At 32.6% G+C, this 19010-nt stretch overlaps 1 protein-coding gene and 1 non-coding gene across 6 annotated transcripts in view; both read left to right on the top strand.

Annotated features, from left to right (window-relative positions):
• The window catches only part of LOC143346560 (uncharacterized), a 110875-nt gene that overhangs the window by 40395 nt on the left and 51470 nt on the right, over positions 1-19010 (top strand). For all 5 annotated transcript variants that reach the window (XM_076774757.1, XM_076774755.1, XM_076774758.1 and 2 more), the window contains exons 2-3: positions 1181-1383; positions 7730-7978. In XM_076774757.1, coding sequence (XP_076630872.1) covers positions 1181-1383; positions 7730-7978 — 452 coding nt within the window. The remainder of the gene's footprint in view (positions 1-1180; positions 1384-7729; positions 7979-19010) is intronic.
• Positions 239-310, top strand: Trnap-ugg (transfer RNA proline (anticodon UGG)). The gene has a single exon. It is a non-coding gene; the product is annotated as a tRNA-Pro (tRNA).

Here is a 19010-nt window from a genome sequence, read left to right as displayed (position 1 = left end):
TTTGTAATTTTTATAAATAAATTTTTCATTTATAAATATATTACAAAATTGTAATTAATGCTAAAAAAGGAAAAGGAAAATACATTTATATTTTATAGGCATTTGCTTCCATACGTATACACAAATGTTATTTTTTTTATTTAATTGAGAGAGGTATAGAAATTGAATATTTGTGTATAATGTAGCTTATTGGATACTATTTATGGTTGTGTAAGTATACAAAGCAAAAAAGTCGAGTGGCTCAGTGGTCTAGGGGCATGATTCTCGCTTTGGGTGCGAGAGGTCCCGGGTTCGAATCCCGGCTGAGCCCTGAGTTTTTTCTTCTTTTTTTTTAATAATACCATAAATATATTATTAATAATACTAAATGCACATATTTTTATATCAGCACATACGTTATAAATACTTCTCTTATCATTGAAACCAGTGTTATTTGTCTATTGTTCAATTAATTTTTTTTGAAAATATTCAAACGATACGATAACTTTAGCAAGTTAATTGTTAATTAGCATTGGTTCACGTTTCACGTTTACGAACAACGTTGGAGTATATAAAAATAAAATGACAATGTTAGATAATAATAAAAATAAAACATAGTATATGTATGCATATAATCTTTTCTCTTTTAATTGCGTTTTAATTATTCGTAGAAAATGATGTATTATTTTCACAGTTTAAAAATGAGGACTGCATGAAATATGTGCATTAATATTGCAAGCTTCACTGAGAATAATTGTATACTTACGATTGTAAAATATTATACAATTACTAATATAATAACATAAAATATATACTTGTAATTGTGTTTAAATTGATTGTAGACATTATTTATTATTATTTCGATTTAAAAACGTAGAAATGGGACACAAGTTTATATGAACTTTCGTTATTATTTTCTTATGTAGAATCCATCTCTGAAGCGAGTGCCGCATGCTACGCGACACCCTGTATATTTTATAATTCAGTCTTGGGCATTATCTAAATAAATTATTTAAAAAATAAAAGTTAAAATAATATATTATTTTGTTTTACTAGGTGTTGTTTGAAATAATTATATGTTAGTTTGTTTGAATGGACAAAGAATTTTTGTTTAGGTTATTTTAAAGAGATTTACAAGGAATGTGGATTATTGGCGAAGCAGAATCGACTAAATATGTTTCTGTTTCGTTTATTATTTCAGGCCCAACACCATGGCCGGCGAGGAGGGCACGCTGAGTGGCGGTCTCGGTACAAAATTAAAATGTCCGACCCCTATATCACGCTTAAAAGTGGAGAAGATTGAGGGTGGCCTGATGGTAGCCGGGGTTGTAATAGCTGCGAACTGCCAGATTGCTCTTCCGGCATTCGGGTTCCTCTTCATGCTCGTCGGCGCTGTACTCACTGGTTTGTATCGTGCTTCTTATTGTTTCGCCTACGTGTATTCTACATATATCGACGCCCCATTGTCTTTCGTCGCAATTGCCCAGCTAATATTGGAATGAAATAAGGAACAAAGGTTCCTCGGCTGGTTGTTAATCCTATTATGAAAGCGGTTACATATCCGATAAATGTCCAGACGAATATTACGATAACGCAAAAGCATTCATTCATGGGCGTATAGTATTCGAAAACTTAATGTTTTTAACGTTTGATGAACGAAATATCAAACTCAAGTATTTGAAACGGTATGACATATACAGGGTGTTCGACCACCCCTGGGAAAAATTTTAATGGAAGATTCTAGAGGCCAGAATAAGACGAAAATCAAGAATATCAATTTCTTGATTGAGGTTTCATCAAAAAGTTATTAAAAAATTTCAAATCACTCCGAAAAAATTATTTTTGGTTGTGGGAGTCAATTACAATCATTTTTGGTGAATACACATACCACAGAAATCCTACTCACTTTCGAGAAAAAATTCGAAAAGGTGTGAAATTTTTAGACAAGCATTTTTGGTGAATGGACATACCCCGAAATCCTACGCACTTTCGAGAAAAAAATTCTTTACCAAAAATCTAATGTGAGGCCAGAAGAAATGCTTCCCTAAAATTTCATGCAAATCTTTAAAATGTCATAACTCCTGAACGGATTGGAGGATTTTAATTTTTCAAAATGCAAACAACGCGTATTTTAGTGAAGAATATGTAGAAATTCTAACAATATTGAAAACGTTGTTCCTTGACACCGTAAAGTGAAGAAAACCCCATAAAAATGGTCCAATTTTCAAATGGCCATAACTCTTACAATAGTGAACATAATTCAATGGAACTTTTTTCTGAAGTAGATCTCATGGGTGCCTACAAAAAAGTATTAGATAACTTTTCTGTAGAGCAACAAACAAATTTACTAAAAATGAAAAACGAATTTTTAAGAAACATCGACAGAGGGTAGGTGCCTAAATTTTTTGGCGAAAAAAAAATTCCAAATTGTTCTGGAAAAATTATTTTCGGTTGTGGGGGTCAATTACAATAATTTTTGGTGAATAGACCTACCCCCGAAATGCTATCCACTTTCTAGAAAAAAATTCAGTACGGACGGAACTTTAAATGTTAATAACTTTTTAACGAATCCTCCATCAACAAATTAGTATTCTTGATGTTCGTCTTATTTTGGCCTCTAGAATGTCTCATTAAAATTTTCCTCAGGGGTGGCCGAACACTCTGTATGTATAAAGGGCGCATCACAAATGGCATAATAATTAGAAATATGAGTAATTTATGGACAATCGCTTCATCAAAGTATTAAAAAAAGCTGTCCAAGATCGATATTAAAATAGTATTTGAATTATTAATAAACCAAAGTTTTTAAACGGTTGTTTGTTAGCATGTGTAACAAGCTTTTATAAGTTGTATCTCTGGATTGCAATTTAATGAGAAATTGCTATGTATTGGTTGAAATGTCGTTCGAAACTTTCCATTTTGGAGAAAGTGTACAGACTGAAAGAAATTATAGGTTTATAAGGTTCGAGATATGTAGCACTTAACGGTTACATCGATTTATAAACGTGTCGATACTATTGATTCGAAGGAAAATAATATTTACATTGATACTATCGTTGTGAGTTGTAATTATTTTTTCAATAATTTGCAAAAGAAAAAACGTGCACAGAATAATTTAAATATACGAATAATTAGCAGGTTCCATATTCATGTATCGAATATAGAAACATTTTAACTCGAGTCGATAAATGCTTTAATTCCAAATTAGAAACAACTTTCTATTTTCTAGTCCAGGAAAAAATAAGGATTGTTAGTGAATATTACATTAAATAATACGAACGATTTTTGAAAAGCAATTTATGCAAAATAGAAAGTCAAAAGTATTTGTATTTAAATGTAAACTCGTTTGATTTTAGTTTCCGGCAATTCCTTGATTCTGAAATAATAATGAAATATTGTTGGATGTTTCATAATCTTCTAATCAAATAAAATGGAAGAATCTTTTATTAAACTTAATAGAAAATACAACAACCATTGAAAAATATTATTCAATTCTTTCTGTACGCATTAACTTTTATGGCCATTCTCATTTTAAAGAAACAAAGTTGGCCTTCTGTATTTTTCTGTTATGAAAATTTTTCGAAATATTTCGATCATAACTTTGCAAATAGACACTTTGTATGGAAAAATTCAGTAAAATTGCATTACAAGGAGTAAGTAATTCCGATGGAAAGCTACTAAATTCACACTGCGTTGACGGGAACACGTGCAAGACAAGAAACGTGGATTCCACGATGATGGAAACTACTCTCTATTCGCAGCTTAGCATTCTCTGCTGATCTAACGGAAGCCTCTGACGTGTTCGTGGAATTCGATTAGTTCTACCGAATAAGAAGCCTTGTTCTAATCTGAGCTGGCAGTAAATACTCAAATGACAAAGTTATACGAAGCGAGATCGATTCCTGGGAAATTGCTGAGTCGATTTATGTTTACAACGAAATAATCGACAATGTTGTTTACAGGGAACGGTCGAAGATCGTTCGGCGAATCGATTGCAACAATATTATGCACGGGTCTAAGGTTCAACCAACATTGTGAATTCCGTCTTTTTTAATTACCGTCACTCGTAATTCTTAGGAAATACTATCAGAAATCTCAAGCCACCTACTTGTTAGTTGCAATCGATGGACCTTTGATCTTCTTGAATTTTTAACACCTTTTACAATTTTAAGCTGGAGTTATTTTCTACGTTTTTTTTTTAACAATTATTTCCACAACTATTCGCATCCAAATTCAATACACGATATCATCGTGAATCTAGATATCTTCCATTTCTTTTATTGTTCTTTCGTGCAATGTGCACATACATGTTTCAAAAATTTTTCGTTTACATAGTTTTGTCTTATACATAGAACGTAACCACTAATTTTGTAACTTTAAGTACAACTTGAGACGGTTTCCGTAAATCTGGTGCAAATAAATAAATTCCAAAAGGAACGATCAGTTAGGAATTTCTGCTCGTTTCAAAGGAAAGAAATGATCCCCGAAAAGGCAAAAGAAAATTTCAGATTCCGTTCTTAAGCCGGGTGGAAAATGATCTTCTACCGTTTCTCGACGTCTGAATTGTATTTCTCGCCGTAGCGTGTGAAGGAATATGATGGGAATTCTCGTCACGTAAAGCCCATAACGTTTATCTCGAGGCATCAGCCGTCTGTTCTGCTGTGCTCGTTACGTTGCACCATTTGAGAACCACTATTTTTCGAGGTGATTGAACTCCACGACGGCAATGTAGCGTTTATGTCACGAAACCGAAGAAGAAGACGCAGAAGAAAAAGCGAAGGCAGAAAGGCTCGGCTGTTCACCAAGAGGCAACAGCTGGTCGTTTACTTGTTGGCCATGGTTTCTCGGATACGGGTTCCGGACCGTTGTTACCAACCGATTTATCAAAACCGGTCAGTCCTTCCTTCGTCGCCATTCTTTTTCTTGCCTCTGGCTCTCCTGATAGGGACCGGTCCTGGGCCTCATTTCCCTTTCGTTCCCTGTCATTTGCTCCTTCTTTGCTGCCCCGTGTTAAAAATCGTGCAACGAACAGTTTCACATTTTTCAATAAGGTCTCCATTATTCGATGCTTAAGAATATCGATTGCTTGATATTAATAACCGTTTACTTAGAGAAAACACGTTGAAATCTCTAGTTTTATAATTTAATTAGTTTTGAAGTGTTATTGGACTGTTTATTGGAAAATTGTACTGAAAATTTTATTCGAGTTCGTGCCCTCTTTATCGATCAGGTTGTACCGCTATTGGCCGCCACCTGCCCCCATTACTGACCAGCAATTTATATAATAAACAGTTAGTATTAATAATGGATACAAATTGTACAGTTTATTTTTCATTATATTATCTAAAATTGTTATGGTAACATGTTACTATGTTACCATAGTTGAAATAGCACAAAAATTAAAGGTACAGGTACTACAGGTATGTGTGAGTATTTTGGACTGACACACTGGTTTATTTTATGAGGTTGCTATCATTTTGTAGAAAATCTTGGTTTTGATATAAGATACATATCTTAAAAAAATGTAAAGACTAATTTAACAACACACAATCAATTGGAATAAATGTATAAAGTTACAGTTAAAAAGAAGAAATTGTAAAGGTGCTCTTTCATACATATTTTATATCGATCTCCAAAGGAGGGGGTCGTTTTATTATGTCGAACATTGTTCATCCAGCTGCGTGGGAACATTGTCGTGTTGATTTTCACGGAGAATAAAATCGAAAACGAGGAGTTACGCACGCGTCTCTAAAATGGCGCCGTTCTCTCGAGATTCTTCCCTTATAGAGATCGTCCGAAGAATAACTTTCTCCTGTAACTGGCAGGAAACTTTCTTTAAAATTCTCCCACGTGATTCTAAGGCGTAATCAGCATCCTCGGCCCCCTTCGAAAAAATAATAAAGGTAAAGTGCAGATTGCTGTGACTCTTCGCTATATTCTTACTGGAGAGGAGTCAGATTTCATGCACTTTCTTCCGCCTCTCGAGCTCGATACCGTTCTTCGGTTACGCGAGACTGTACAGGGTGTCTTGAAATGCAATTTATAGACGAAGAAACGTGTCGTGGAGCAAAGTTCAATAGTGTAGAATAAATGAATTAGTTTCATCCATTTGTTTGCATTATTGAAACTAAAAAATTCTACCGCGTTTATTTTTCACATTGCACCCTATATTTTTCAATGATCCAATCAAGGTATTTTTTTCTCCTCTACAAAAAAATATCAAGAGACTTGTGTTTAAAGATAAATTTAAATATAATTAAATATAATTAAATATAATTAATAGTTTTAACAATTAATAGTTTTAACGCATAAGTTTCTTAATACTTTTTTGTAGGGGAGAACAAGCTGCATCGATTAGAGGACTTAAAAGAATGGGAATTTGTTTAAACTACTAACTTTGTTGCGTGACATTATTCTCTATTTACGACCACTTAAGTTTTCAGTAAGGCATATACTGTTTTATGATTGGAACAGTTAATATGGTTAGTTTACGGTCTCAGAATGTACGGATCGATGGAAGGAATGACATTTAGGTTTTATTAATAATAAAGAGAAATTATTGCATTCTAAAGATGAAGTAATTTCGTTTCAATTTTCTTAAATTCCCTTTTCTACTTGGAGAAAAGTGGACAAAATGAAAATAGTTTTTCCAAAAATATGGAAAGAATTAAAATTTTATTTATTATTCTATATAAGAATAGTAGTATCCTTATTAATAGTTGTATTTTTGTGTTTATTTAATTTAATACTACTATTTATTTAGTATTATATAAAACATAAAATTATACTATTAATAAAAATACTACTATGTATTTATGTATACTTATCTATATTTCTAGCTGAGGAGGTATCAGAATACAGAATGTTTGCTTTTTGTGATCAAACACGTAAACCTCTCTTGTATATAATTTGAATATTGTTGACCTTTTCAAAGAAATATATTAAATTTCGTATTTCTCTTGTTTGTTTTCGTTTTATAATTTGTATAATGAAAAAAACAGGCGATTACAGTAGCGTGTAATTTAATTTCCTTATGCAATAATATCCGTACAGTGGGTACGGTACGATACAGGCTTGTTCAGTCGTCGTTTCCATCTTGCATATTTAATTAAAAATCTTTTTCTCTTTTTTTTCTTGGAATTCTCGGTTATTTCGCTTTTTTGGTGCTGCAGTATCTCCGGCAAGTTCGATACTACACGCAGAACCACGAGAGCGTGAATTTAACCGCAAGCACTCTCGAAGATTAAATTTTGAAACATTTATAACGTAACGCCGAAGCTCTGAATTTTCGAAAGGACAATACAGGATAGTTGAGTTATGAATCTGTGGTTAAGAGGATCGAAGAAATAAGTCGTCTTCTAGAATTTCAAAAAAAAATCTACAACTTTTATATGCATGAATTTTTCCATTACAAAGAAATAAAAAAAGAATAAATTATAAAATGAAAACTGCACACTGATGTGAACGGGAAAAATCAAGAAGCATTTTATTCAAAAAGAATGGAGTTATGGTACGAACTAAACAAAATTGAATAGCTCGAAATTCGAGAAAATGGCGACTAAACTTGGGAATGTTTTATCTTTCTCTTGAAAAATTAGTTTCCTTGGACACACATCGTTTTCCACAAAGATTCTTCACTAATATAATTCTTATAATATTAGGACTAAAAATTATTATACCAACCGAAAAACTGAATAATGTGACTACATATTAATAAAAAATTCTCATCGCGTCTGTTTGCTCGTTGCAGCTGCCTCTTATCGCGGACCTGGCGAGGACGAGGACAAGGATTCGTATGCAGCTAGGATCGCGTTCACGGGGAACTCCCGAATTTTGGGGCCGATATGCATTGTGGTGGGCGCCCTTATGCTAGCCCTCGGCGTGTTGCTGTGCATGCTCACCAGAAGGGCGAGAAGAAGGGAGCGTAGGGTCGGTTTCCATTGCCCTCTTCATGGGGATTTTTACCCCTTGAGTCCTGTTCAGGGTGTCAAGATGCTCGGTGAGTCGTGTTTTATTATTTACGCTCTGTACGTTGTTAAAGAACGATCATTTCGTGCTTTCACTTCTTCGTAACAAACGGTTCGTTGTGTCCTGTCTATTCACGAAACACCAACTTTGTAATTATCTATAATGCACTATACAGGGTGGGGCGATAACTATGTCCACCTTGAATATCACCGTTATTTGTAATAATACGAAAAAATGTTACATACAAAATTTAAACGGTACAGAGGGGGACACATTGTAATTAATAGTTTAGAAACGTTTTTCGTGCGGGTGGAAGCATAGAGGAGATTTCAAGGTCATCTTCATTTTTTTAAATGGAATGCTATATTTTTTTTATTGCGATGTGATAGCGGGTGTTGAGACGGGCTTCATCAACCTATCCTTGAAGGCCATGCAAAGTCAAATGTGGTAATAAAATAAACTTTCTTACATTACAGAAGATGTTCTAAATGGTGACCATTTGCGTCAATGCAAAGTTGTAGTCTTTGTATCGCTGCATCATGTATCTGTCTTATCGTCTCTGAACTTATTATGTTAGTTCACCAAAAATGATTGTAGTTGACGCCCGAAACCGAAAATGATTTTTCCTGAATGATTTGAAATTTATTAATTTAATTTTTTAATAACGAAGCCTCAATCAAGAAATTTATATTTTTGATTTTCGTCTTATTTTGGCCTTAAAAATCTCCAGAACACCCTGTACATGTATAGATACACTTCTTCCTAATAATTTGGCGCACTGATTATACAATTTTCCATCTAATATGCAATTTCAATATCACTTGCTTGTTATACAGGGTGTTCGGCCACCCTGGGAAAAATTTTAATGGGGGATTCTAGAAGCCAAAATAAGACGAAAATCAAGAATACCAATTTGTAGATGAAGGCTTCGTTGAAAAGTTATTAACAATTAAATTCAAAAATTTCAAAACATTCTAAAAAAATTATTTTCGGTTGCGGGGGTCAATTACAATCATTTTTTATCCTTACACATACCCCCGAAATCTTACGCACTTTCGAGAAAAAAATTCCTTACCGAAAATCTGATTAGGTACCTAAATTTTTCGACGAAAAAAGAAAATTTCAAATTGTTCTGGAAAAATTATTTTCGATTGCAGGGGTCAATTACAATCATTTTTGGTGAATAGACATACCCCCAAAATTCTACCCACTTTCTAAAAAAGAATTCAAGTCGTTCTAAAAAAATTATTTTCGATTGCAGGGGTCAATTACAATCATTTTTGGTGAATAGACATACCCCCGAAATCTTGCGCATTATCGAGAAAAAAATTCATTACGAGCTGAACTTTAAACGTTAATAACTTTTTAACGAAGCCTTCATCAACAAATTGGTATTCCTGTTTTTCGTTTTATTTTGGTCTCTAGAATCCCCCATGAAAATTTTTCATCCTGATAGAACGTATCAATGTCGATATGTTCGATGATACATGATGATAATGAAAGCGAAAATAAAGAATAACATATTTATGCCAATTAAAATTAACTCTGCTAATAATTCGCATAAATCTGTCTACCAAACTCTGCGCTAGTCGTAATTGTTTACGATATTCCCGGATAATTAAAAAACATAAACCGATATCGTAGCGTTTCAGCTGTTCAGGTTTATTCGCAATTTCGTTCCAGGAATCGACCTTTCGTATCTGGGGCTGAGACCCACCCACGCGTGAAATGTCCGATGAACAGAATAACCGAGATACACCAAGAGCGAGCGAGTCTCGTATTACACGCGCTCGATGGCCGAACTTCAAAGCGACTCCGCATGCGTAGGGGTGCGGTATCATCTAATGCAAATTAAAATCTTTAATATATGTCGTTCTATGGCATTGTCTCGTTATAAGATATGTACATACATTATTAGACGCATAAGAATATCGATTGCTTAAAATTAATAAATTTTTATTGATAGAAAATGATATTTAAGTAAAGTATCTAGTCTTGTACATATGAAGTCTCCAATTTTATAACTGAATTAATTTTGAAGTATTATTAGTAATTATTCAGAGTGGAGGGCACCTCACCGATTTCAATAATTTTCAGTTGTGCTATAGAATTCAACATTTTGAACAAGTTTTTCTTATATCTTAATAATTTTTATATTTTTATATTTTTTGTTGCACGTGTATATTTAAAGAGAATCAATAACAGAGAATTTAAATCAAATCGAATCCATTCACAGTCCATTTAAAATGTCATAGTGAAAGAAACCACTTTACTTCGTAACTACAGAGACAGTAGATAGCGAGACGATTTATAACGAGTCACGAAAAACGACTTACAACGAGACAATGCTGTATCTTCGCCAGAGTGTTATCGACGGATTGTTCTGAGTTTCCTCGACGAAAACAAATCCAAATACGACCTTATTTGGACTATTTTCAATTGCAATTGAACATTGTTCGTTAACCAGTTACCAGAATCTCGCGATAATAGATGCTTCGAAACATACTTTGGTTACTCCAATTTTCTCTAGTTACAGCGAGTCATAAAATTATTAGATTCAAAAAACGACGGGGAATATGGGGAATAACTGCACTTGTTTATTATTGATGTAGTAGTTGACACAATTCAATTAGAGAGTTTTTAAGAAAATAAAAATTTATTGTATTTAAAATCCAAATAACGAAATGTCATTTGAAAAATTATTTGACCGTTCAAATAAACTAACGCATAGGTAGTTATTTCAAATGAACGTTTAACAAAATAAAATATTACATTGTCTTAACAATTATTTTTTAGATAATTTATTTGGATAATGCTCAGATCCGACACCAAAGAGAAAGCAAAATCCATAGTTAAAAGTTTCGACTATTTAAATCCATATTTGCACAAGGTATACCTTGTATCTTGTTGGTATAGTTTTGCACTTTACTGTATTTCCATTTAGTGTACTTTTGTTTTCTTCAACCGACGATTACAATTATCTTTCCAAGAATGAAAATGAATTCCATAGAATGTCGATACAGAACGAATTTTTCGTAGGCTGTTAGTCTTTTGAATGATAACGCTAGATTGATAGTGCCATGGTTATTCCAGTCTGTACGCAATTTATCATAAAACCGTATTGTTACTCGCCCTAAACATCGGGATTTATGTTCCATCGCTCATTCCGTTATGATATCTTCGTTGTCATGCGAACCAACATCGACCAAAGTGCAGCCATAAAGCATGTAAACAGTGGCTCTCAAAACTGTTGCAATAATTTGTTTATTCAGGTTTGAGGAAGAATATTAAAGGAGTCAGGGTTTTGATGTCAACAAATATTTACAATAGAATAGAGATTGTTGGAAGATAAGAGGAAGAAACAAGGAAATAAATAAAATGGAAAATCAAAATGTTTTGATTTGTACATAGAATATTAATTGAAGCTATAATCCAAAAAAAATTGAAATATTATTTTTATTCTTCAACTAACCGAAAATTACAACCTTAAAATACAATCAACCATACTTACTTTTAAGAGCCTAGTTAAATGTTTATTTTCTTCTGTTTCTCGAAGTATGGTATGTTACTTTAAATTTCGATAAAATTGCTCTTTTTCGAAGGTGTTTATCTAATTTTTATTGAATCTTTAATTCATATTGCAACAGTTTTGAGAGTCACTGTATGATATACGATTTGTTTTAAATAGAAGTTTCAAGCGTGTATTTCATTTATACATATTTTCCTATCGGACCCAACTCTGATTCGGGGAATCTTATCGAGAAATGAATTTATAATTTTTCCGTCTATTATCGTTCGATACACTGTTTTCCCCATCATACCAACCGGAGCATTCATCGTAACGATATCCATTATTGTTGAACCACTTACCGAAAAAAGTTATATATAAAATTAATCGTCATTTCATTGTAATTAATTACAATTTCTACATCATTTTTATTTCCTTTAAAAAGTAAGTCTTGAATTTTAAAAATCATACAATTTATCAAAAATCATATTCAACATATAATATTGTAGTTTGATTAGATGGTACTATAGTAAATAGTTTGCTTAATATTTGGTAAATAAACATAAATGAAAGAATAAATTGGCTATAACTTGTTTCGGTGGTCCAGATTTAAACCACAATTTTGATTTTGAGAATGTAAAAATAATAGAAACACGAAGTAGCTATTATAAAAGGTTTGTTTCTTGATTCGTTTCACGTAATTAAACGTTCCTACATGTTTTAGTAACAAAATCAATGATACGAGCAATAAAAACATTGTATGACACATACTCGAGACACACGAAAACATACGAATCGTTAAAGATCCGACCAACATTGGTTTTACGTTTTTCCAGTCATAGGTGCCAACTGCCGTCCAATAAGGATTAGACTATTAGACACCTCCAACTAGGATCAAACGAGAAGCGACGTGATTGGTGCGCGGGGAGGCCTGCAATATCTATATAAATACGGGCCCTCTGCGCACCACAGTTGCAGTCGTACGCTAACCAGCTAAGCGTTAGTAAGAACAAAGTTGCATACACGATAAAACCAAATTCTGTCTTGTGCGAAGAACTCTTATATTTTTTAAAATACTATTTTTGGGGGACGTTGCATTAAATTAAAAAAAAAAAAATGTGTCGTTATGATATATTTCACTAAGATGCGTCGTGTAAATAATTCTGGGGAAATTATATTCTTATATTCCTATTCATTGTTTAGCAAATTTACAAATATTAATTCTTACATACATTTTTATCAAATACTAAGAGATTTTGAAAGATTACTTTTATGAATTACCAGTATTTATAGGTAAACGAAACAATTTCTTTCTTCCACGATTCTTAATTTATTAATAGGATTTGCTGTGTTATCGCTGCACGATCTATGATCCTCAATAATACCATTAAGTTTAAAAGCTGTAATAGGATTGCGAATTCTTTTAGAGCATCAAAGTAGTTCTATATTTCTCGGAGATGTTTAAGAGTTTTTTACTGTCAAGTGTTGGTTCGACCAGTCTTAAGAAGCCTATCCGAAACGTTAGATTATCGGTGCACCAGTTCATGTCAGTTACTCTGAATTCAGGACGAGGCTGGATCAGGGTTAGGGTAGCTAACTGGATTGTCGGAATTCAGGCTAATACGAGTCTATCAAATTATTTCGTCCGTCATTCGGACGTGTTACGACTCCTGCAGCTTCTCATTCTATATCAGAGACCAAAACAGAAACTCTGAACCGTTTGTGAACAGATGTTCTCCACACAGATTTGTCTATTTGCTAATTTGTTATTCAGTTACACCATATTCTGACAAAAAATAACCCTTTTGTTCTGTCGCCATTTTTTTCTATTGGAAGTTATGTCCAATGAACATTTGAAAGAAATGTTTTCTGAAGAAATTATAACATACCAGAAAGTAGAGACATAATTGTTCCGATGAAAGATAACTCATAAGCAAAATAGCAACTCTTCTCTTATGGCAACCTGTATGGTTCTTGAAATGACTGGTTTATTTTTTAAATTATCTAATAAGGTAAAAGCTCCAATTATTATCCTCCGAACAATCTATAACCTCTTTGCATTGTTTTTATTATTTATTTATCAAAAACACCTGTTTTTGATCCATTATTTAATGTCCCTACCGCGAGAAAGAAAATAATACTACTTCCAAAATCTTCATTTTTGTTTATAAATTCTACAATTAAAAAGGAATAGTGTGGTTGCTATTATGGTACCCTAGTTACTGTTAGGAAGCTTATAGACTTAAAAAAATTATTTCTTTTCATATTTATAACCCAATTATTGAAATAATAACTTTCTGTTTAATACCTTGACTTTCCTGTTGCTAGTAGAACAGTCGTTTTGACTCTTTTAATCAATATACATTTTTTTAATTACTTTATAAAAAGGAAATGACAAACTCTCTTCTCTGTTCCTCTTTGTCTTTCGTGTGGCAAAACGCAAAGAATGTTGTCTCTTTTCGATAAATGTGCTTTTTCGATTTAAAGTGTCGCACATTTAACGCGAGAGCGCTGTATTTGGTAAGAATGTTATTTATAATATCGAAGAAATTCAAAGATTTCGACGATTTATGTAAGCTTGACCTACATTCCAAGGGTAGAACTGCAAGACTCGATTGTACAAAGTTCTTAGACCCACCGAATCGTGTACAGAAGCTGCATTACACATTCGGAGTGTAGGCTGTAGTTTGAAATTTTAAAAAGCCCACTTGAAAGGAAACGGTCAGACAGTGGAGTGAAAACACGAATTTCTTTGGAATTTGTTGCATCATTTGTTAGTTTTGCCCGCAATACGTGAACTCATTGACGCAGCGAAGTGTATGAAATAAGAAGATAAATATAGAACATCCTGGTAACTGTTTCACGTGCTAAATATTCGCGGCGCGATAATAAATAAAAGAAATAAACGTGGATGACACTTCTAGTCGTTTCTTGCAACGTTGAAAATCTTAAAAATGAATACGTAGAAATCGTAGTCGATGAAAATTAATAAATTTCAATTAGATAACAAATGATTTATAATTCTAGTCTAAAGTCTAACGATGTTAAAGGTGAAATTGTATATTAGAATTAAACTGTGATGTACGAATATTAAACATACGTTATATCGATGAGTTAATAGCTAAGGATAAATATTCGGAAAATATAATTTATGTTTAATATTGGTACATCAGAATCAATAATAAATTATTAATATATGGTATCACATTTTACTTTGACAAATCTTACTCAAGATCATTATAAATCATCTGTTAATCAAATTCTAACAATTAAAATTTTTATATGTTCGTCTCTGAGATAAAATAAGAGAAATTTTCCACATTTTTCTTTATTTTTTCACATTAATCATGTGTAAAATTGCATCTATTCCATTCTGTCAATTGCAAGAATTTATCTTCAAGGAAATATTGAGAATTTTATATAGTTGCACTGTCAGAATAAAGTTTTTCTCAATGTCGCGTTTAAAAAAGAAAAGTGACAGAAATTAAAATATTCTACGGAAGAATTTAATACAAAATACAGAAACAGAGATACGAAAGAAGTTACATAACTATTTCGAACACAATAAAATTAATTTGAAATAGAAAGTCTATCGTACATTTGAACCCTCATTTTATGAAAATATTCAGTGAAAAGCAAAGCCAAGTAAAAAGTAAATTACAAACACGGTTGCATAATATTGAGGTCAATAACATGCAAAGCCTAATGGACGCAGGCCAAATAGGTCATTGGAATTAGTAAAAGATATCCAACTAAATACTAGGCAAATAGTGGATTTGAAATCGATCTTTTTGTTTGAGGAGTCTTTTCGACAAACTATAAATCAAATATTAAATGATCAAGAACCTAAAGAATGACTAAATTAGAAAAAGGAAAAGATTATAAAGTTGTATACTTTGCAATAAGCCAATTTACAAAAATTATAAGAACCACGCTTGAAAAAATTGTATATAAAATTTACTTATGAGTTTTAATGATAACATATTCTCCGCTCGGTTTAACAAGAAATCATACTTTAATTACTAATCAAAAGAAAAAGAGCTTGGTATGCGTTTATACAAATTTGTAATATTTATTTACTCAAATAAATATGATTTTTTGAAAATTTGTTTAAGTAGCACTTTTTTTAAAAAGCTTTAAGCCATAAATATAAAATCCTAATACCGTTCTTTATTATTTACTGTATGTCCTTAGATAATATACAAGGTGTTTGGCCATCTCTGGGAAAAATTTTAATGGGCGATTCTAGAGGCCAAAATAAGACGAAAATCAAGAATACCAATTTGTTAATTGAGGCTTCATTAAAAAGTTATTAACGTTTAAATTTCCGCCAGTAGACATACATCGAATGTATTTGTTTATTGTTTGAATTTTTGAATCGTCAAAATTTTTCAAGCCGTCCAGAAGTTATGATATTTCAAACATACGCATGAAATTTCGGGGAACTATTTCTAATCAGGAATTATATTTTCGGTATGGAATTTTTTTTTTCGAAAGTGGGTAGGATTTCGGGGGTATGTCTATTGACCAAAAATGATTATAATTGACCCCTGCAATTAAAAATAATTTTTTTAGAACGATTTGAAATTTTTTAATTTTGTCGAAAAATTTCACACCTTCTCGAGTTTTTTTTCTCTAAAGTACGTTGGATTTCGGGGGCATGTCTATTCACCAAAATGATTGTAATTGACCCCCTCAACCGAAAATAATTTTTCCAAAACGATTTGAAATTTTTTTTTTCCGTCGAAAAATTTCACACCTCGAATTTTTTCTAGAAAGTAGGTAGGATTTCCGGAGTATGTCTATTCACCAAAAATGATTGTAATTGACTCTCGAAACTGAAAATAATTTTTTTAGAATTAATTAAAAATTTTTTTTTTCGTCGAAAAATTTAGGCAGCTACCCCCTGTCGATTTTTCTTAAAAATTCCTTTTTGATTTTTAGTAATATTGTTTGACACCCTACAGAAAAGTTGTCTAATACTTTTTTGTAGGTACCCATGAGCTTTACTTCAGAAAAAAGTTTCATTGAAATATATTCACAATTGTAGGAGTTATGGTTGTTTGAAAATTGGACCATTTTTATGGGGTTTTTCTCATTTTGCGGGGTCAAGGACCAACTTTTCGAATATTTTTGCGATTTGTACATATTCTCCATCAAAATACGCGTAGTTTGCTTTTTTAAATATTAAAATCGTCCAATCCGTTCAGAAGTTATGACGTTTTAAAGATTTGCATGAAAATTCGGGCAGACATTTCTGGCTAGAAATTATATTTTCGGTAAGGAATTTTTTTTTCGAAAGTGCGTAAGATTTCGGGGTTATGTGTGATGACAAAAAATGATTGCAATTGACCCGCGCAATCGAAAATAATTTTTTTAGAATGATTTGAGAAATTTTTTTTTCGTCGAAAAGTTTCCCCACCTTCTCGAATTTTTTTCTAGAAAGTGGGTAGGATTTCGGGGGTATGTGTATTCACCAAAAATGATTGTAATTGGCCCCCGCAACCAAAAATAATTTTTCCAGAACGATTTGAAATTTTTGAATTTAATTGTTAATAACTTTTTAACGAAGCCTCCATCAACAAATTGGTATTCTTGATTTTTGTCTTATTTTGGCCTCTAGAATCCTGTATTAAAATTTTTCCCAGGGGTGGCCGATCACCCTGTATACAAAGGGGCACAATAAACCTAAACGTACAAACGGCTATCTTATAATTAGGACTATAATTTAGACTAATGTCTCAACATAGAGCTCGCGTAATCTTAATATTAAATAATGTCCGTCGCATTTATTGCTACTTACAAGATGGTTTTAAGAATAGTTACTTTTAGGGACAAGATATAATATTTTGTATAGAAAAATGGCACCAAAAAAACTATACAAAGCATAATTAAATCAAGTTACATACAGAGGGAGGTCGCGTCACGTCGTAGTATGGCTACAAACTAATGTATATTTCCGTCTGTAAATGCAATACTTTATAAATGCTTATGAAACCGTTGGGAGTGTCTATTTGAAATCAATCCATCGCCCTAACAAATCTTCTACTTGTATTAGGGAAGCAAGGTCACCGTTTGCAAAGTTTCTGCAAGTTATGTTTCGCAGATTAGCAGGGATCGTGCCAATAGGAGGCAAATGTAGGACATCAGTTCACTCTATCCAGGCGAACTATATATTGACGTTATTGACGTACGTATCTGGTGGTCTATTTAATTTACCCCCCACCTCCTCTCGCAATTAATTACATAGAATAACTTTAACGAGAATTCTTGGAATCGCACACGTCCATTTTCCTATCCCAAATTGACGCGTGAGATTAAAAGCAATGCTCGTTTCCAGGACTTAAACGAAACTTGTAAATTTTTATAAATGAAAATTATTTAGTAAATTTTTAACTCATAAATTATTTTTATGATCTAATTGAAAATATTTAAACATTAAGTTATTTAATCAGCTTGAAAGCGTTTAAAATTCCAAGTCGACGTGCATCCTTTCATAACCTATGAAATTTTGTTTTTATTTAGAAAATTTATAATATTCGACTTTAGTGAGTCTACAAGTATCTGTGACCCAGAATCGAAACCTTTTTAGAGCATTGCTCTCGGTATTTCGGTTGTCTCGGAATTAGGGCCAATATTTCGGTCGTCTTTATGGTCAGATATCCGTGATCGAAATACCAAGGGTCGTACGTTTCGATTGTCGATCATTTCCTTGTGGTGTTACGGTCAGTATTTCGGTCATCTGAGAATTGCAGTTGCAGAACCGTAACCGAAAAGCAACCGATTATGTATTGCGGTTTCCATTCCGGTTTCGATGCTCTGATTCAAATACCTTTCTCAATTCTTATCCACATCTTCGTAGATACTAGCACACGCGTGCAAGTTTAACACTGTATTTTTCAGCTTCGTTATATTCGATATACAAAATGGCCTCCGAGGAGCATCGGGTCGTATGCTAAATTTTAAAAAATCTTGAATTAGGCTTACTAAAAATAGCTTTATTTTTTATTTAAACGTTTCTCTTACACTACCAATCGCTTCATAAAGCGCGAAAATGTCAGCATCTGAGTTTTACTTTCAACCACTGTATATTTCGATCAATACTATGTGTTCCTAGGACACAAGAGCTTTCTTCAAAAATTGAAAACAGATTTTACTCAGGATAAATACGATAATTCAACAACTATAAGCAATAATAAAAAAGGTACAAATACGTTCAGTTTACTGAAAGCTATTAAACATTTAAACAAAATGTATTTTGTTACATTTTCTTATTACTTTTATATATTTTTGCAAACTTAATCAACTTCAATTACCAGCATATCAATGTATAATTTGGAACATTTTACGCGAATAGTTCAAATCCAGGACATTTTGCGGGATACTTCTGGACGTCTAGTCACGTTATTCTAAGTGCGACTTAAAAACTTGGAAAATAGCGCTACTTTTGCGACGTGTTGTATAAGCAACATCCTTGAGAGATTTCTCAAATAACCGAATCGACTAGTTTCCCGTGTTCGTTCTAAGATTGAATTCGATCGCACGTTTAATAACA

Source organism: Colletes latitarsis, chromosome 10 (assembly GCF_051014445.1).
Source record: "Colletes latitarsis isolate SP2378_abdomen chromosome 10, iyColLati1, whole genome shotgun sequence".
In the NCBI taxonomy this organism is placed as follows: Eukaryota; Metazoa; Arthropoda; class Insecta; order Hymenoptera; family Colletidae; genus Colletes; species Colletes latitarsis.
Note: the sequence above shows the minus strand (reverse complement) of the source record. Positions and strands in the feature narration are given on the sequence as shown.